The sequence below is a fragment of the Cydia splendana genome, chromosome 25 (genome assembly GCF_910591565.1).
Source record: "Cydia splendana chromosome 25, ilCydSple1.2, whole genome shotgun sequence".
Classification (NCBI taxonomy): Eukaryota; Metazoa; Arthropoda; class Insecta; order Lepidoptera; family Tortricidae; genus Cydia; species Cydia splendana.
In genome coordinates this window covers 3,757,089-3,779,013 of record NC_085984.1, presented here as the reverse complement: position 1 = coordinate 3,779,013, position 21,925 = coordinate 3,757,089, and the positions used below count along the sequence as shown (strand labels likewise).

The 21,925-nt window shown below is 40.1% G+C and overlaps 1 protein-coding gene across 1 annotated transcript; it reads left to right on the top strand.

Moving 5' to 3' along the window:
* Nucleotides 1-17: 17 nt before the first annotated feature.
* LOC134802863 (cyclin-T-like) lies at nucleotides 18-20,764 on the top strand. The gene is given in 10 exon segments (XM_063775598.1): nucleotides 18-343; nucleotides 8,340-8,457; nucleotides 8,997-9,104; nucleotides 10,420-10,528; nucleotides 13,198-13,334; nucleotides 14,567-14,720; nucleotides 15,873-15,974; nucleotides 18,316-18,487; nucleotides 19,316-19,478; nucleotides 19,481-20,764. Coding segments are annotated over 10 exon segments (2,481 nt in total). The 5' UTR covers nucleotides 18-194; the 3' UTR covers nucleotides 20,750-20,764.
* The last annotated feature ends 1,161 nt before the right edge of the window (nucleotides 20,765-21,925 follow it).

Sequence of the window (21,925 nt, the reverse complement as noted above, 5' to 3'; positions counted from 1 at the left end):
TTTTCAAACAGTACACAACTTATATGATAGTAATTCAAAATGGTATAAAAATATATTTTTAGTCACTCAAATGTTAACGTGGTCTGCATCCGGTCGCCGCTGTAATAGCGCTGTCCCTTTTCCACTCACGCACTTAGACGGAGAGCAACTTTCCGTCGTGCTCCCTCGCGCGCAGTCATTGGAATATCCGTTCAATGGCTGGCGGACAAGAAAAATGGTATTTTTCAAAAGATCAACTACAGAATTCAGCAAGCAGAAAATGCGGTTTAGATGCAGATAAGGAGCTAGCATATAGGCAGCAAGCCGCAAATCTAATCCAGGATATGGGCCAGAGGCTTCAAGTGTATCCTTTTTCATAATGTGGTGATTTTGTGTTGTTTTGTCGAGTCATGTGTTCGAAATGCGTACTACACGCTTCAAAACAGTGTTTTCATTAATGAAATCCATATGCAAAAGCGTTTTAATCGTTCGGAACAGTGATAAAAGTGTATAGTGATGGTGTATGAAAGTTTAAAGTATGACGAAATTTGCTTTCTTGTACGGCGTCATTCGAGCACTTTCGCTTCTCATGCTGGGGTTTCCCGCTGCCCGTTTCGCGTCTACGCAATAATACAAGGTAAGAAATGTACGTAAGTCGATTTAGGTCGACATTCACCTGGATTCAGGTGTTGAAAATGGTTAAGAGATGTTTTAGGTTAGGGTCACGCGTGATGGCGTGATCGTTTTGTGGGTCAGTGATCTTCACAGCTGTCTGGACGCCGATGACGTTGACTGGTGATCGACCCTGTCTGTCTCTATAATTACATTCGTGTGTTTTCTGCGAAATTCGCGCGTCGCTCACGCACTCCGGCCCGTGACCGCCTCGCAATTTCTGCGCGCCTAGTACTCACACGTTCATGATTTATCAAAATTTCTATCATTTATCATCAAAGTTTACATAAATGAGACACGCGCAAACGTTATCAGCTAGTTTAAATACCAGTTTCATTCATACATTTCGATTTGTATGTATGTTTGTATGAAAATGGCGCGCAATGTGTTATTTTCCGCAAGTGCAATCAGCAATTGTTGATATTAGTCATGGTTTCTGAGAATTTGCTAAACAAACAACCATATTACGGAAAAACACCGTTTTATGTAGTGTAGTACTATCATGTACTAATAAAGTGTTCCTATTTTGTACATCATATTTATCATAAAATTACCCAGTGGCAAACACTGTCCAATAGATGGTTGCCACCTAAAATCTTAATTTCATGCAATAGAGGAGACAAACACACTGTCAATGATTAGAATTAGGCTGCCAAATACTAGGTTTTTTACCGTACATACTATAAAATGTCCATACACAACCTCAAAAAAACCTTGAAACTGTTACATAGTAAGTAGATACATAAAAATCTGGCATCAATCCAGTTTTCTATGAACATTAGTTACTCAAAAACATTGACATTGAAATCTTTATGTAGGAAACATATCCAGTAAACGTGAGTTAGTAAATAAAATCACTGTGTCTGGTTAATAAATAACATTTGCTTTATTCTGTTTTAGTATTTTTTTTTTATCTATACATACTTGCTTAGTCTGTATCTTTAGGTATTTAAATAAAAGTAAACAAAATCTACCCTCAAATGGCTCCTTAAGCCAGTTAAGCCATGTTAAGTTCAATCAACAAGATATCAAAGGCTGTCCATCGCAGTCCAACGCGGCAACGCAGCGAGCGTGATGGGCACCTTTGCGTCGGGGGCAGCCCGGGACGGGCTTCAGTAGGCAATTTTTTATACTTATTTAGTTTATATTTAAGTTTAGTTTTTAATTAGTTTTATGTTTAGTTTATGTAATCATATTTTGTGTAATAAATAAATCTGAATCAGATATCAAATAATTAGTAAGAAAAATCTAAAGCTGCAATTTTTTTTGCCAATGAATTCTGCCTACCAAAAATTCAACCACTTTATTAGTTATGTTAAGATACAACACAATTCTTAAAATATTACACATCATCATCATCATTGGCCTGTAACATCAATAAGATGATGGTTTAAAATGTAGGTATCTAACATTTAGTCCATGTGATAAAAACATGCTTTATCTTTATCAGATAATTGATATGCATGTAATCAGGCATACAGTATTCAAAGATTACAAAATGAGATCACAGTCATACCTAAAGTTTTTGTGAAAGACGCCCACACAACAACCATGGTACAATTGGAAAGTTCTCTGTGAAATGTATGTCAGTAGTTGACATACAATACAACAAATGATTATCTCATTTAGTAGGTACCTACTTTCAAATGAGGTTGCAATTTTTTTTTTGTGATGCCTACTATTGATGGTATTTGAACAAAAAAGCAAAGAAAACCGGCCAAGTGCGAGTCGGACTCGCGCACGAAGGGTTCCGTACCATTACGCAAAAACGACAAAAAAATCATGTTTGTTGTACGAGTATGGGAACCCCAATTAAGTATTTTATTCTGTTTTAGTATTTGTTGTTATAGCGGCAACAGACAATCATCATCTGTGAAAATTTCAACTGTCTAGTTGTCACGTTCATGAGATGCAGCCTGGTAACAGACAGACAGACAGAGGGGTCTTATAGTAATACCCTTCGGGTACGGAATCCTAAAAACCACTTGCCAGTTCACGAAAAATACAACAAAAGTGGCAATTGAAAAGCCATTGAAATGTTCTTTTGTGATTTTTTGCTAGCAACAGGTAGGGACACATACCTGAATCTAAAGTGCAGCAGGTTAGGTATATTACAATACTTAGCAGGTGGACAAGATTCAACATGTCACATACACATTTCTATGGATAAAGTTTTTCAATAGCTTGTTTAGATTTTTAGTTTAGGATTTGATTAGGATAGATTTCCTCTTCTTCTTCTTCCTCGCGTTATCCCGGCATTTTGCCACGGCTCATGGGAGCCTGGGGTCCGCTTGACAACTAATCCCATGATTGCCATCTTACCTTCCGCATAGGGGAAACTAGGCCTTATTGGGATTAGTCCGGTTTCTAGATTTGATTTAAAACATTGCAAAATACGTATGAAAAGTGAATTATTTATAGGTGGAAAGGAATGCACTGTAAATAAACAACAATTGAATGCCGTGAGTCATATCCTTTAGACTCTTTACAGTCACAACAAAGCAAATCCACAAAAGATAAAAGATAAATATATTTATTTGCAAAAATGTAGTGGTAAATATAGTACAAGCATAGTACATAGGACAAGCAGCAAATTCAAAATTAAATATATTATTTGCTAAGTCAAGTGGACGAAAATTGGAGCATGGATGTAAACTAGCGCAATAACTATAATATGAGGAAAAGCATAATCTCTTCCTATCAACAATGATACAGTGAGGTTAACTAGAGTTCAGTTATTATGTTTATATGTGGTCAATATTCGGTATTTCCTTATCTAAATTATGTAAATATGCTTTTGCGCATTTCTATACAATATGACGCATATACTTATTATTATACCTATTATCTAAACTAAACAATTCGTGAAAAATTGTAGCCGGCTAACTAGAGCGGTAAATGAAAAGGTTTGCCATGTTACAGAATATAATTATAAATTTGGCGGTTTATATTCTTCAATATGATTTATGCAATGACTGTAACCTGTTTAAGGTTACACAAAAAAAAAACTAGTATATTTTAACAATTTGATCCCATTTAGGCAGGATTTTGTTTCCAAACACACATCATCATTGGCTAGATTGAGTTCAGGAATGAAATAGCAAATTTTCTCTACCAATGAATATTCAATTTGAAGACATATGTTACATAAAAAAATACTAATAAACCTACCATTTTTCATGAAAGTCATTGTTTAAGAGCGCTATTACATTTCGGCGTTGAGCGAGTTTAGGTATTTTACGCGCTGCGGCAGGCCGTGCGAGCTCAGTACGCCGATCCCTTCTACCACACTCGCACTACAATGATGGATTAAACATTCTTGATCCTTCGCGAAGCATATTGAAATCAACCATAACAACACTAACTGTACTTAACTTTTAAAGTTCTAAAACTGTTATTTGGTAAGTACGAAAATACTAAATGCAGTGCAAATGTACATAGGGGCTGTTCATAAATTACGTCATCTATTTTTGACGATTTTTGACCCCCCCCCCCCCCCCCCCCCCTCAAATCATCCAAAAATCAAGCTTCGGATGAATCTGTTTCCTCCTACATCATGTTACCATCATCCATGTCCAGACCCCCCCCCCACTCCTCCCATTTGAAACGACGTAATTTATGAATAGCCCCATACTTGTACTTATGAAGGTATATTACTCGAAAGAAATTATAGGTACCTACTCGCTTATTTACATGTTTCGTCATTGCATTTGGTACCTATAGGTTGTAAAGTTTGTATCAACGAGGGTTTAAAAACGAACTGGTACTGAGGATCTGATGATGATTAAGGTGGTCACGGATACCAATCAACCATGTAGTAACATGATTAGGCTCGTTTGATTCGTCTCAACAAGATCTTTGACACTGAAGATACACAGGGTCTGATGATGGAGCTGGAAGGTGGCCACGGGTACCAGTCTATCATGTAACTAAACAACTTCGTGTTTGGGCTCGTTTGATTCGTCTCAACAAGATCTTTGACACAAGACAGTACTCAGGGTCTGATGATGGAGCTGGAAGGTACCATTACCAATCAACCATGCAACTAAACCACATCGTGTTTAGGATCGTTTGATTCGTCTTAACAAGATCTTTGACATTAGGTGATACTCAGAGTCTGATGATGGAGCTGGAAGGTGGTCACCGGTACCGGTACCAATCAACCATGCAACTAAACCACTTCGTGTTTAGGCTCGTTTTATTCGTTTCAACAAGATCTTTGACACAAGATAGTACTCAAGGTCTGATGTTGGAGCCGGAAGGTGGTCACCGGTACCAATCAACCATGCAACTAAACCATTTCGTGTTTAGGCACGTTTTATTCATCTCAACAAGATCTTTGACACAAGGTAGTACTCAGGGTCTGATGATGGAGCGCGAAGGTGGCGACGGGTACCTGTCTATCATCATCAGCTCCATCATCAGACCCTGAGTAGTATCTTGTGTCAAACATCTTATCGCGACGAATCAAACGAGCCCAAACACGAAGTGGTTCAGTTACATGGTAGACTGGTACCCGTGGCCACAGTCCAGCTCCATCATCAGACCCTGAGTACTAACTTGTGTCAAAGATCTTGTTGAGACGAATCAAACGAGCCTAAACACGAAGTGGTTTAGTTGCATGGTTGATTGGTACCGGTGACCACCTTCCGGCTCCAACATCAGACCCTGAGTACTATCTTGTGTCAAAGATCCTATAGAAACGAATAAAACAAAGCCTAAACACGAAGTGGTTTAGTGGCATGGTTGATTGGTACCGGTGACCACCTGCCGGCTCCATCATCAGACCCTGAGTACTATCTTGTGTCAAAGATCTTGTTGAGACGAATCAAACGAGCCTAAACACGAAGTGGCTTAGTTGCATGGTTGATTGGTACCGGTGACCACCTTCCGGCTCCATCATCAGACCCTGAGTATTATCTTGTGCCAAAGATCTTGTTGAGACGAATCAAACGAGCCCAAACACGAAGTGGTTTAGTTGCATGGTTGATTGGTACCGGTGACCACCTTCCGGCTCCATCATCAGACCCTGAGTACTATCTTAAGTCAAAGATCTTGTTGAGACGAATAAAACGAGCCTAAACACGAAGTGGTTTAGTTGCATTGTTGATTGGTACTGGTGACCACCTTCCGGCTCCATCATCAGACCCTGAGTACTATCTTAAGTCAAAGATCTTGTTGAGATGAATAAAACGAGCCTAAACACGAAGTGGTTTAGTTGCATGGTTGATTGATACCGGTGACCACCTTCCGGCTCCATCATCAGACCCTGAGTCAAACTATCTTGAGTCAAATAAATACATATAGAATGTCAGGTCGTTTCAAATATTTTTAATCCTGTCCGGTAGTTTATTAAACTGTACCATTATAAATTATAATACTATAAAAACGGTGCTAGGATCAAAGTCTCTCGTTGCGGTTTACACGCACACAGTATAGCGTTTTACACGGCGCCCGCCGCGCACAATGATAAAAAACCTCGTCGTCGCCGTTGAAAATGTGCGGAGCCGACCGACACACGTCCTGCCTCTACAAGCTCTGCCGCGGCACTGAGCTGGCGCAGCGCGCGTCATCGGTAATATAGAGTAGTTTTCAAAAAATTGCCAAAAAATTATAGTAGAATTTCATAAACACTAATGTATACCAACAGTATAAGCAAACGTTGCAGATTGCTTGAGTATGAAAATGACTTCGATATTAAGTAGATTTTCGTAGGAATTGACACTTGTTTCGGAGAGAAAATCGAGTTCGTTTTACTTTGATTTTCTCTTTCTCAAAGGTATGTAGGAAAAATATAGTTTGATATGCCTAAAGTACAGGGTATTAGTAATACAAAATAGCCAGGTTTAGCAGAGTAAAATTCTCAACATTTCCAAATAAGAGCTCGCCATTCAGTGCTTCACGGGGTTTTTCGGAAACGACCATCAGAAAAAAAATCATTACTAATTTAATAAGTCCTTTTTCTAATATTTACAACGATATTTATAAAGATAAGAAGACGCTTTTACTGGAACACGTACTCATTGTTTCTAATAATGAGCGCAAAGTCCTGAATTTCGTCGACTAGTATCATCAATTTTGCATTATTTCGACTTTTCTTGTAAGAGCGCTCTTAAATAGGTGCAACATGTTATTTGTTTCTGTCTTTGAAGATTATTCCAGAGCGCTGAATCATTACTTATTGATACAATATTAATTGAAATAACTACAAAATGTTTACTCAGTTGGTCATACTTTAATAGTAGCTAACGGGCCAAATAGTAGTTACCGAAGTTGACGCGGGCCGCACTTTGTTAATATTTATGACTTTATCAGATATTGTCGTCTGTCAATATTACATACAAAATAGCCAGGGAGGCTCGCGGGCCGCTGGTTGCGGACCGCTGCTCTAGAGGAATAGGTAAATTCCGCTGGGGGGAAGTCCGAAAAACATGTCTTATGTCAGACGGCAAAGATGTTTTGTAGGTACATATTTACATAATGTTTGCTTTTATATATGTTTGCATGAGGTATCTTAAATGTAACCAAATATGTGTCTGAAAAGCTTGATGTAGATATTTTATTTTCAGATCGTTTAATACGGTGTAAATGTACATATCAAAAACATAAAAATGGTTTATGCGTCGTTGGACTAAAAGTAAATATGGCGATGTATAAAAATGTCTACTTGCATAAGTTCGTGCGTATATAATTTCGACGAAGTATAAAAATGTGCATCTGTACATTAGACCAAATATAAATATGTTGCGGCACTAGACTAAAAGTAAATATGACGATGTATAAAAATGTCCACTTTTGGAGGAGAACCAATGAATAAAATATTTTTATTTTAAGTGTAAGCAGAGCAATTTGGTTTAGTAGTTTTGTTAAAGATAATTAATAAATATATTTTCAAATGCTCTGTTTTTTTTTATAATTTATAGATAAATGTTTGTCTGTTTAGAATTCAGCTTGTTTGTTGATCGCTTATCTATTAGCTTGTTCATATTTATTGAATATTATTCGTTTTAATTTAAGAACTAGATGTTACGAGGGGATGAATTTGTTCCGTATATGTATTATTATAATCCTGGACCTATGTAAAGAAAGTAGTCATTTTTATATTCCGACTTGATAAGACTTAGACATTTGTATACTTTGAAAGTAGTCATTTTTATATTCCGACTTGATAAGACTTAAACATTTTGAAGTATTGGCTTTCTAATACTCGGACCAATTTTTATTTTATATGTAGACATTTTTATACATCGCCATATTTACTTTTAGTCCAACGATGCATAAACCATAAAAATTTAACATTTTTAATACAGGATACGTTGTTATGTCATGAAATCAGTTTAAGTTTAAACCTTAATGCTCCATACAAAATTCTGTTCACTACTCTGGTTAATAAAAAAAAAGTATTTTAAATGTGTTAATATTAATATTACAAACATTGACCATTGTGTGACACCGCTACAACGCGATTGGTTAATGAGTTCGCATCACGCACGCGATTGGTTGATGAGCTCGCATCACTCGCGCGATTGGTCGCAACTAGCTGCGTTAGGCTGCGCGATTGGCTCGAATTGGTGAGTCACACCGCTGAACTAGTACCATTTTTAGTGCCCGTAAGGCCAGTCCATAGATATAATACGTCAATGATTACAAATGTATACTTCTCCAAGTTTCCTTAACGCCAGCCACAGCTCACAACTATGTATCAACACGGCGATAGTGTACATGCACCGGTTCTACGCGTTCCACTCGTTCACGCAGTTCCACCGCAACGCCATCGCTGCGGCCGCGCTCTTCCTCGCCGCAAAGGTAATGTATAGCCGAGTATGGCGCCGCGCACACTAGACGCGGTTCCACGCGTTCTGGCCCTACTCTAACCACCCCAGCTCCTCCATCGGGGCCAGCTACAAATAGAACAACTACAACATCCTTGTTGAGCATGCGTAAAGTTTAATAAAACTAAGATCATAATTTTGACAACAGAACAATTTGACCCGAAAACTTTGTCATAAATGTCATATACACAATCATTTGTTTTTGAGCATAACTCGGAATTATCGCAAACAAATGATTTACGAATTAAGAAATTATCTGATCACATCATCATATCTTAACCTCCTAAGGCCCAGCCATACAAATGAAAAATGCAAATTTCTTACAGAAATTTGAACCTACACTGTAAGAATTAGAGTTGATTTTGCGTTGTTCAAAAACTGAACGAAACAAAGCAAAAGCTACTCTGTTCCAATCGAATATGATTTAAATTTCATTCAACTGAATAAGTACTATAGGTAGGGGTAGGACCTTGGCCTTAGGAGGATATAAAATTAATTAATGCTATGTTTTAGGTGGAGGAGCAGCCTCGCAAGCTAGAGTATGTGATAAAAGTGGCCCATGTGTGCGTGCACCGCGGCGAGGGGGTCAGCGCGCTCACCACCGACCAGTACCAGGAACAGGTATGGCTTCCACTCCTACATCTAACATGGCTATTATTCACACTATTACGTAATCATTTGTAACCATAGGCCCATTTCTCGAACGGTATAAATTCTAAATCATAATTAGATTTCAAAAAAAGTAAGACAATGTTGCCACTGCAATAATTTGTTTGTAAAATAGTAAATTCCTATTTATAAATAAATACGCTAAGATAATTTATTTATTGGTAATTTTACTCCTACGATTTAAATAAAGTACTTTTATTTACTTATTTTTTACATAAATAAAAGACGCGCTAGTAAAAAGTGGCTACTTTTTTTGGAATCTAATTATGATTTAGAATATAGGGACCGTGCGCGTTGGAGGGTCTGCCATCTTGTGGCCTTAATCGGAAACATATGTGCACATGTACATGGCCAAAGCAAGTGCTGCAATCTACCGTTCTCGTTGGTACGTTTCCTTGTGCACAGTAGGTTCTGCCATCTTGTGGGCTACATCGGCAGCATAAACGACCATATTTACGCTTAGCGCCAAAAATCTGACGCCTCCTATGCTGCCCCCTATAGTTCATGCACGGGGCCTATTAGTCTATTATTATTAGTGTGTTGCCACGGTAACCCAGACGACTTGACAGTTTGTGGGCTAATAATATTAGACTATAATACCTAATAATATTAGACTAATATTGTTCGAGAAATGGGCCCCAACAGGAGCGAAAGTCTACACCGCTATCCTATTGCATAATAATCTGTTATGCACACAAAGGAAAGTCTATATCTATCAAAGATTAATTGGTTGTATAAGATAGAGCGAAGTCTAAAGACTATTTCGTGCTTCGAATTTAATATTGTAGATAACGCCGTACAGGCTTCGTAAACCTGATTGTGAAAAGTTGATGTTTGATAATTCTGCTTCCCACAAAAATGGCGCCTGCAGCGCCATCTATGGCTCCAATTCATCAAGCTAATTTTGATTTTTTTAATGTAAATCTATAGCGATATGGACCTTTAAATTGACTTCGCTAGTATGGAATATAATATTCAATGGAAATTTGTTTTCACAAAAATGTTTTAAAAGGTGGTTGCGGAAAATTTTCTCACATGTCGCATCATGAAAAAGATAGAAACGTATGACCTACGTCTTACCAGCAGTCAATTTAACCCTTTACCAGGCTAAGGGATATATATTTCCCACTTCAAACATGTGTTCTATTTTCGATGAGTAAGACTGATATTCGATTGTCATTTTTGAAATGTCAGCCTGGTAAAAGGTTAAATTGACTCCACTATGGACCTCCTATCTATCCCTCTCTATCAACACGACCGTTTTCAGGCGCAAGACCTCGTTTTCAACGAGAACGTGTTACTACAGACGCTAGGGTTCGATGTGGCCATCGACCACCCACACACGCACGTGGTCCGCGCGTGCCACCTCGTCAAAGGTGAGGCGGTTTGCCTTGCTGCCCGGGCCGGCTAGGGGCCGAGTGAGGGCGGTCAAGGGTGGGCCCTTGAGGGAGTGGTTGGGTGAGGTTGAGGCGGGGGCTATTGGCTGTGGTATTTCACTCAATTATTGAGTTCTGGGCTCTGAGCCAGCATGAGAACGCGTCGTGCGACTCGTGCGTTAGAGACGTAATTGATTCGCTGTCAAACATGTGGGGGCCTGGCTAAGATGACATCGTTGTAGACAAGAGCCAATCGAAAAGTAGAAACCGGACAAGTGCGAGTCGGACTCGCCCACCGAGGGTTCCGTACTTTTTAGTATTTGTTATAGCGGCAACAGAAATACATCATCTGTGAAAATTTCAACTGTCTAGCTATCAAGTGGAGCTAGCTAGAAAGTGGTCTTAGTAATAGGGTCCCGTTTTTATCCCTTGGGTACAAAAGCCTAAAAATTACTGATGCGAAGAATTTACGTGACAATCTTCATAGAAATCGGGCCAATCGCCGATCGGTTCATTAAAAAAAAAACATGGTTCCATTGGCGTTTCCTTATATTATAAGAGTTATAAGCAATTGTCACTGGTTAGGCTCCCTGTTTTGTTAGGCAGTGAGAATTCTGTACGTACTATTTATTATCTATTTTATGGAATGTAGTAGGCTTCCCTTAAATCGACGGTAGTCGTAAGATCCAGTTTACATTTGCAACCTCTTGGAATGAGAAAGTTTATTTATTTCTTGTTCTACCAGGTAGGGTAAGGGTGTTGTGGTGTAAATGGATCCAAGTATGCCCAACTTCGGGTGTTTTCGTTATATTTTGCTAGAATTACAAATATCCTTTTTAAAAATTATAAAAAACAAAATTTGTTTCAATATCAATCACCAAATACCGAAATCGTAAAAACAATTTCTTGAATAAAAAAGAAATATGTAGAAAGCACAGTGGTACAATAATTAAATACTGTTTGCTTTAAAAGCTGGAAAATAATTATCATTGAAGGGAGATTAAAAGCAAAATGTTTCTAAAATGAAAATAGAGAAAAAGCTAAGTAGATAAGCTAAATTAACAAATAAAGTTATGAGGGGAGGGGGAGTTGGTAAATAAAAACTTCAAAATTACTGCTCATACCAAGCCTTGACCACTCCCGTACCGCACGAACTCTACCCAAGCGACGCCCCTAAAATAAGGGTCCCATCCGGTCCGCGGGACCAAAAAAAAGAAAAGGCCACAGGCAATGTATCCCAACATTTTTGCGAAAAATCTGAGGTATGTGGAACTCACTGGACTTATTTTGTGTGGTCACCCTTTCATGTCCATTCACACTGCATTTTTTTTGATTTGTGTTCTTAACCCTTTACCAGGTTAAGGGATATATTTCCCACATACGGAACTTCAAATTCAACATGTGTTCTATTTTCGATCAGTAAGACTGACATTCGAATGTCATTTTTGAACTGTCAGCCTGGTAAAGGGTTAACACAATGAGGTCTGAAACATGTCATATTTCAATTTATTATTTGTTTCGAATCCGTGAATCCATATAGTGTTAGTAAGTACAAAACAAAGTTAAAATAAATTACCTAATTAAATGTTAGTGACATAATATAGTTTTATTTTTATTTTTAACAAGCAGAAACGTCTGCGAACGATGCTATTAAGCTTAGAATAAATTTAAAAGTGGAAAAATTACTGTCTTGGGTGAGACATGAACTCACGGCCTCTGGATCGATACTCCAGCGCTCTGCCATCTGAGCCACCAAGACCTCATCCATAATATTTCTTATTTTTAAATTAATTCATAATTATTTTAATTAATGATGAATGTAAGGGCGGCTACGGATTCTGTAAAACCAAGTAAAATCTCAAACCTGCTGACATTTTGAGACCCGTTCTGTTCCTGTATTTATTTTGTGCTTCAGGACCATTTTAGACCTCATTGTAAGCTTCACACCCCTAAATTCAGTAAATATTAGTTAAGATTATTTTGTATCTTATAATAGATGCCTTATTTCATAATACATCTTTAATAAGCCAACAAGTAACTGAAGATCATCGTAAGAATTTAACATTGGCTCCTTACATTTAAATACAAGATTTTATCAATGGAAGGGTGTCAAAGCCCTTACCACTAGCAAAGTGTATAGAGGCGGATTGTCAAAGTAAATTATGTAGCCACTGTAAATTTACTGACATCTTTCGACAGAAAATTAAAACTGTTAGAACCCCATTTGGCTTTGATCCTTATTCTTTCACAGATATGTGTTAATTTGTTATATATTGAAATTAACGTCATCTACTCGACACTAGGCCAAAGATATGGTGCAATGTTATCGAGCGATGTCGCCATAACATTCAGCCTACGCTCGAGTAGATGGCGTTAATATTAATATTTAACAAGTTAACACATATCAGTGAAAGAATAATGATCAAAGTCAAATGGCGTTCTAACAATTTTAATCTTCTGTCGAAAGATGGCAGTAAATGTACTGTAGCTACGAATTTTACCATGACAGTAACTCTCTTTTTCAAATTCTCTTTGCCACCAGTTTAAACATAGTTAGAGTTAGAAATGAATATCTGAAAACTATCAAAATCATTTCAAAACCCTTTCATTAATACAACTACTTTTATTCCCCACTTTAACATTCTAACATATCTGTCTCTCATCCGCAGCGCCCAAAGACCTCGCGCAGACATCATATTTCATGGCGTCGAACAGCCTACACCTGACGACGATGTGCCTGCAGTACCGGCCAACCGTCGTGGCCTGCTTCTGTATACACCTGGCCTCCAAGTGGAGCAACTGGGCGGTGAGTGTTAGTGCTTTGGGTTACGTTTTTATTTTGTATTTATTTATTTATTGTTTAACCTTTTGAACGCCAAACGGGCATCCATTTGCCGTGGCACTGACGCCACGGGGGTAAAATTTAGTTTGAATAAATAATGACAAGAAGTGGGGTGTTTTTCAGTAGATTTTCATCAAAAAACGATCGACGTCAAATGCCGTCTTTGGCGTCGTTGTCACGATTTTGCGTTAACGTCAATTGCCGTCTGTGACTTTCAAAAGGTTGACACTGCAATACGAAGCGTTTATGAGGGGCGTGGTCACCGCACATGAAGACATTATGGGGAATAAGCTGTCTAGAACTGTACGTAAATAGTGTCTGACTAATTAAACACATCTCTGGAAACAACAACGCATCAGCACAAAATAAATAATAGTACTATCGTACAGAAAGGAAACTTCCTACAAAACCGAAGTTTGACAGCAGTTCAGGGTCGAATCATGCTGACACTTTTTAATATATGGCACTATCCCTTTCGGCTATTTAGGATTGTCCAAATTCAAGTGATTATCTTATCTGTGGTCGTGCACGCAAAAGGACGTCAAGTTGTGTCAACCCTAATAATTGCTCGGATCAATGCTGAGCCAAACGTACCCGAGTTTGCCCGAAGGAAGGAGTTTCGCAGTATGGAACTGCAAAAAAAAATTCGCACAAAAGTACTCATTTGTACCGAAAACAAGGGGTTTTCACAACAACTTTTGACCAGTAGTGTGCTCGTGTGTGTGTGTGTGTGTAATAATTGCTCGGATCAATGCTGAGCCAAACGTACCCGAGTTTGCCCGAAGGAAGGAGTTTCGCAGTATGGAACTGCAAAAAAAAATTCGCACAAAAGTACTCATTTGTACCGAAAACAAGGGGTTTTCACAACAACTTTTGACCAGTAGTGTGTGGGAGGTCATTGGGATATAATATAATAAATACATGGACCATAAATTATAGTATACCCCAGAATTAAATGCTGCAAACACATCAGAGTTTTTAGAAACCAACAATTATTAGACTATAATATTTTTCCGATTGAAATAACTAAACGTTTTTTCTTCCTAAAGCTTCCGTCACACAGGCGCGTTTTCTGGGGTTAGCGTTTTACATATAAAACGCTCACGCCTAACCCCAGAAAACGCGCCTGTGTGACGAAGTCTTTATACTATTCTTTTATTATTATGTTCTAGTCTTCAATGGCAGTATGTTTCCAGATACCCCAATCTAACGAGGGCCGACACTGGTTCTCGTACGTGGACCGGACGGTGACCTCGGACCTGCTCGAGCGGCTCACGGCCGAGTTCCTGCACATCTTCGATAAGTGCCCGTCCAGGCTCAAGCGCAAGATGATGGAGAGGAACAGCAACAGTGAGTCGCTTTTGTTATTTTCATCTCCATGGCTTTTTTATTCCCGACGGAACGACGGATTTAAGGTGAGTAGCTGTTTGTTTGATCCTATTTATCTCCTTGCTTTGACGGTTGCTGTTTGCGGTAAACGTTACGCGATACACCAGTGATAGTTCGTGTGTAATTCCGCGGTCTCTAAAAAGTATAGCCAAGGTATAAATATGGTCCTGAAAACGTTTCAGATTATAACTGTTGTGTCATTTAGATCAACTAGTCCTGACTCGCTCGCTTCGCTCTCCTACACCTTACACACACACCCACATACACACCCTCACAAGTACAACTCTCACACCTTGTCACCCACTCTCACACATAATTTTTAAGTTTAGTTTTTCCAATTACTTGATCATGTAATGTTTTCTACTATTGTAATCTACCCTCAACTAGCTTAAGGAGCCATTTGAGGGTGGATTTTGTTTACTATTATTTAAATACCTAAAGATACAGAGTAGAGTGTAGCTGGGGCTTACCGGAAACATTTTGTGCATGCTACTGTATTCTTAGTTATTCTATAGTACATTATTGTCGAGGCTCGGAAGTAGCTACTTGCAGGCTGAGGATTCGTTTTAAACGGACGACCTTGGGAGTCCGTTTAATTGAATCCGAAGCCAGCAAGTAGCCTTCCAGCCGAGTCATATATAGTGCTTTTCTCAAAAATGGTGCAAGAAATATTAATATCATAGAAATATTTTACAAAAGCAACTTTCTTACGTATATATTTTCACAGAAATAAGTAGAAACAATTGAAAAAATTAGCTTTGCCGCCTTTTTATTTTTTTAATAAAAAAATAGAAGTGTATTTTTCTGCCGAAAATACGCCAACTTATTTGAGACAGCTAAATAGTCGCGGTACTAATCATCTGTTTGGCTGTTTAATGGGCCTGTGCCTTCATTTGATATGGCCATTTCAACTTTTAAAAAGTTTGGAACTCGACAAATAATGGAATTTGTATGCAACATTGCAGTCCCAAAATCGAGACTGCAATGTTTTTAACTTTTTAATTTTTGACTGACCATAAACTACGCGCTTCGCAACCTATTTATTAAACGGCAAAGTCGACTTTGCATTTCCATTTTTGAGAAAAATAAATTTATTGTTATTGTTATTTGCAGGCGGCAGCTCGCCACACTCGAGCGCGGCCCACGGCAGCAGTTCGGCGTCGCAGCAGCGGCCGTCGCTGCCTAATGACGACTTTGACAAGTCATTTGACAAAGGTAACCCTTTTTCTGCTTATTTGACTTGCTACGTTATTCATGAAATATCTGTAGGATGCACCTGGACAGATGGGCCAAAGAATGGGCACCACAGATCACCCGAATCAGAGGCGGGGAAAAACTCGATGTCGTGACCACCTGGAAGAAAATTGCTATTTTGACCCTGAAATATTGCTTTTATCAGCGAAATGCTATACATGGAAGTATTCTGTCCGCTCAATTATGACCCAACGCAAACTACCCCGCGATAGGCGGTACTTACAAACTGCTCGATTGGCAATCTCAGTACCACCGAGATGACAGTCAGTGACAAATGGCTAAATTGATTTATAAAAACAACGTTTTTTTCTAATTAAAAATATATTCATGTGTCGTGAAGTGGTGCAGAAGTTATTTTAGTTCATACCAAGGACAGTGGAACACTTTTCACTTGTAGTAAACAGATAACTTCAGTAGAATTTGGAAAAAACATGACGATTTGTTTTCAATACTACCGTGCTAAGCTAAAACGTAACAACTGCATACGACTTTCATAACAACATACGACTTTTTAAATTGTGAGGATAATAGGGATGGTGTTATGCTAAATGAAGTAGACTATTTTATTAACTTGTGTTTGGTTTAGGTATTTTCTATATAATTATAAATTCCTTCTTACCGGTTTTTTTTTCTTTTTTATTTCATGAGATGGAGCTATAAAAAAACTACCTAGTTATTTCAAATTAATAATCAAATTTGGTATTGTCATTTTACATTACTTTCCATTCAGATTCCCACAAGATGCTATTCGCAGAGAACTATGGAAAAAAGCTGTCCAATTAGAGAGACATGAAATTGAGTTGATGCCTGGCAAGATATCTAGAATATGTTCTATTCATGAGATATAACCCGTGAGATAATCATACCCGGTCTCCTATATGTAGATACATTTTTCCTATCATGCTTTCACTGAATTAATTTAACAAATACACACATTATCTGAAAATGTTGATCATTTGAATCCACCCTCTACTGTCACATATATGTAGGTTCTCTCTCAAGCCATTTCCGTCAGTAGAAAAGAGCGGCAAAGATATTAACTCACATTATAGACGGGTCTAACGCGAATTATATTCAATTACCTTGATTTACCGACGTAAGTAAATCAGTTTCGTTTCGTATAATGTGAGTTAATATGTGTTCAAAACGCGAAAGTTTAAAATATTATAAGAGCGGCAAATTTAGAAAATGTAAGCGCGCGAACGGCTGTGGTCCTATACAAAATTTTAATTTTCTACTGACAAACTTGCTTGACCGGCTATATACATATAAAATATTCTAAACTGAAAGTGGGGATTTATTGTGACTCCGTCTGTTCAAATATTTTTGACCCGATTCGTGTACCCATGTAAATTTTGCAGACTGTATAGCCAGTCCGATTTCTAAGATCAAGTTCGCCATACATTTACTATGGCGTACTTGAACTTCGAAAAACGGACAGACTATACCTGAACGTGACTTCGCACTGCCATGCAGATTGATAATAAAATATACAAAATACTTATTATAGCTGAATACATTTATACAACAATGATATATTTACTTATGTTGTTTTAGTCTGTCATGTCATAACAACATTTTAACTAGTTATCTTTTAATCTGCATTAAATTATTATACGTGAATTATTTGACTGGTTCTTCACTGTATGGCATAAACCTATCCCTGTCCAAGTCATATTCTAATCAAATATGAACCGCGAACTCTCAGCGGCCAGTACGTACAGCAAGAAGGTTATTAGCGGATTAATGTCGCTGATTGGTAGTTATTGACATTATATGCATTTCATCTACACTTAGCTATGTACCATTAGTGTAATAAAGATGACTCTTATTTTGTTTACCAGCTTTGATTACAGGCTCTGTAAACGCGTTGTCTTATTTGAATGTAGGCGTAATTGTGTATGTGTGCTAATTTGGCCCGAGAATTTGAACGGTAATGTTCCTAAAGGCGGTATCCATGGTTATGTATGATCGCAGGCTTTTATGTATATATTTGTTGTACAATTTATTTTTCAATATAATGTAAGGAATCGAATGGTATCATTTTCTTTTTGAAAGTTAAAAAAAAAAAAATTTTTGAGACTTCGCAGCCTTGTTATTTTTTATAATCTTACTTAACATATCTTATTAAATTTCACTTTTTTTATAATGGACGGTTCATTTTCTATCAATTCAGCTAAATTTTGTTATAATATTCAACACGTGTCAAGTACCTACTCAATTCACCTGATCAATCAAATACCGCTACGTAAAGAAATTCGTATAATACGACATAGGTTTGAAAGGTACAATGTTTGTACAGAATACGAGCGCGAGCGGAGGCGCGCGCCCGCGACCGGCGGCTACGTGCCCGCCGCGCCCGCCGCGCCGCCGCCCAACAAGATCGACTACAACGCCTACAGGGAGAAGAGGGAGAGGGACGAGCGCGAGCGAGCGAGACAGCAGCAACAACCCTCCGCGGCAAGGCAGCCGGGGTGAGTTCGCACTTGTTTCTACAGAAAGTGTTTTGTAAATTACTGGGGACGTACCATCGCGAGATGGACTATAAACTAGTATTTTATACAATCGTGATATAATAGAGAGCTTTTCAGTCGAGTACCGTGTTTGTTGCCTAAGTAAGGTACGAGATTGAAAAGCTTGATTATATCACTATTGTATACAATACTTTTTCTACGATTCAACAAAAATAATACTTTAAACTAGTAGAATCATAGATATAGGTACACAAACCAAAAGTATACAGCTAAGATACGCGAGCAGCCGCGATACCTTTATACTCGTAGCTCCCCGGCCGCGGCCCGGCGAATTGGTCAACGACCTTCTCGTAACTCAGAGGCCCTGGTACTTGCGCCTTGCTAAATTCAATTTTTAAACAGTTTTTTTCTCGATTTTAGCCACCGTAGCTTATGGAGACTAACAAGTAACGCTAAGCGGTTTTCGTAGTTTATGGGTGTTCCTATATTAAGGGTGTCACATGCGCGTTTCTGACTTATGAAGCAATTGTTCCTACAATATAACCTAAAATTAATAATTTGTGCTATGGTTTTGTTTCGTCCTCTTGACCGTGGCGAGGTGTGGTCAATTTCATTATAGTTAACTAAACTGTATCGAGATGAATATTATAGTTGAGTTGGGAGCCCATACATTAAATGTAACCCAAATGCAGTTTGGTATACGAAATCTTATAATTCAAGAATTACAGTCAACGAGTAGAAAAATGAAGTTACAGCTATCGATTCTGTGACAATCTTTTTTTAAACAGGGGCTGAATAGTGTTTGATACCGTCCCGTTCTCCCCTCAGGCAGCAGCAGCCCCCGGGCCGGCCCGCGGCGCCGCACCACCGGCCGCACCACCACAAGCCGCCGCCCTGGCCGCACCACAAGCCGCCGCACAAGCCCGCGCCGCCCGCCTCCGCCTCCGCGCCTGCGCCCGCGCCGCCCCCCCCGCCCGCTCCCGCGCCGCCCCCGCCGCGCCGGCGCGCACGCGCCCGCCCTCGCTGTTCTCCCCCGACAACACCGCGCCCGCGCACGCCGCGCAGCGCCCCGCGCCCCCGCGCCGCCCCGCCGCCTCCCCGCGCCGCGTGCTGCGCGACATGCAGCCGCCCGCCATCCTCTCCCCCTTCTCCTCGCCGCCCGCCGTGTCCGTCGCGTCCGCGCCCGCGCCCGAGCCGTCCCGCCCGAGGCAGCGCGTGCACTCCAACTCGGAGCCCGAGCTCGTCCCGGTCGTCAAGAAACTCGACGAGACTCCCGGCTACGAAAACGTGATCCGCGACTCCCAGCGCGGCACGTCCATCCGGACGAAGCCGCAGGAGCAGCGCCGCCCCGAGCCCGCGCCGGCGCGCTCGCTGAACGGCATCGAGACCGACCCCACCCTAGTATCGAATCTACTTAAGGAGAGTCTCGCTAAACCGGCGCCTATAACGGTCGCGACCGAGCGCAAGTCGCCGGCGGTCGAGGTCAAACGGGAGCCCGTCGTAGAACCGAAGCGGGAGCCGGTCGAGCCGGTGGTGGAAGTGAAACGCGAGCCGGACCCGGCGCCGGCGGCGCCCCAGCCCGTCCAGCCGGCCGCCGAGGACGCGCCCGACCACAAACATAAGAAAGAAAAGAAGAAGAAAGAGAAACACAAACACAAAGACCGGGACAAGTCGAAGGAGGAGAGAAAGAAACATAAAAAGGATAAGGAGCGGGAGAGAAAGGAGGGCAGAAAGGAGAGTCCGCCGCCGGCGCCGGCGGAGCCCGCGACGGACGGCGCGCTCAGGATCACGATACCTCGCGAGAAGCTGGCCAGCAGCCCCGGCTTGAAAATCAAGATTCCGAAGGAGCGGCTGGCGGCGCCGCCGCCGCCGCCGCAGGCCGCCGGCCTCAAGATCAAGATCTCGAAGGAAGTGCTGGAGACGTCCCGCAAGCGCGCCGGGGAGCCCCCGGGCGCCGCGCCGCCGCACAAGCTGGCGCGCCACAACGGAGCGCCGCACCCCAAGGTAGGCTGGCCCCTCCCTCCCCCCGCCGTCCCGCGGCTGCCCTACTACATGGTGCGCCCGCCGCCCCCGCTCTACTACAACATGGCCATGAGCATGGGCGGCATGGTGCCCATGGAGGGCTACTACTACGGGCCGCCGCTGGGCGTGTACGCGGGGCACCCCCCGGGGCCGCCCGCCCCCCCGGCGCCCCCGGGGCCCCCGCAGCCGCCCCTGCCCGCGATGCCCCCGCCAGTTGTACCGCCCCCGCCACCGGAATGATTAATGTCTACTAATTATACTGAGGCTTTTTGCTTGCCATAATTTCATTTAACATAATTGTAAGGTAACATACGTTTTATAACACTTTATAACAAATATTGAATCCGTAGTCATTATAGGTGAACCAGGATCTATTGAGGGTGCGCCATGTTACGGAAATTTGTTGGTACTAATTTCTAGCAATGGCAACAATTTTAATAATAGACAACATCTACCCTCTATGATAGTTGTCAATATTGACAATGTAAACATTGCTTTGTCTAGTTTCGTGTGAATTATTATTAGACTGCAATAATCATGCCGAAAGTTTTAGATTTTACAGAGAAAAAAGTTGTATATAGTGTATATAGTTATTTATTAAAAAAAAAAACGTGCGGGAGAGAAATTTCTTCCATTAGAAAACATAACGAAATTACCACCTGAATTGACGGGTAAGTTTCAAACTTATGGACAAATGTCACTATAGTCAGGTCGTCACGATTTGGTTGATGTCTTGTAATAATTTGATTTGTGTATTAGGTGTATCGCATGCATCGGTATCACGGATTGCTAGCGAAGGGCGTAAGGGCGGAATTAAACGACCAAACCTAAAAAAAAGAAAACAAAAAAAGAAAATAGATTTGGATGATTTTGATTTATGTGTCGTACGTCGTAAAATTCACGAATTTTATAGCGTAAAAACCGAAAAAATATCCAAACATCAAACTTCGCACTTATTAAAGTTGTCGGAATAAAATAAAAATCATCTGCCAATTTCCATTGTCCCCACTATACAAATTGTTGCTATATAAAATTCAAAACTAGCGCCCTCTTGACAATACTCCCAAAGTTCTGGTTTACCTATACGTCTGTAATTTTAAGTATTTCAACGAATGCAAATGAACAATATTGTATATCAAAATCTATTTGTCAATGCTATTTACCGTATACTTAACAGTTAATATGATTAGCTGAATTAAGTTATTATATTTATATCATGATTGTGAAATTCAAGAATGTTGTTTATTTACTTTCTCTTCAATACTTAAAACTACACTTTAAATTTAAATTCTCCCATAAAATTATTTAGAGCAAACTACAGTTATGTCAAATAAAATTATGGCAAGCAGGAGGCCGAAAATACAGCATGTTTTTTGAGTACTCTACTTTCAAACTCTAAGTCTGGTAGAATGTTGT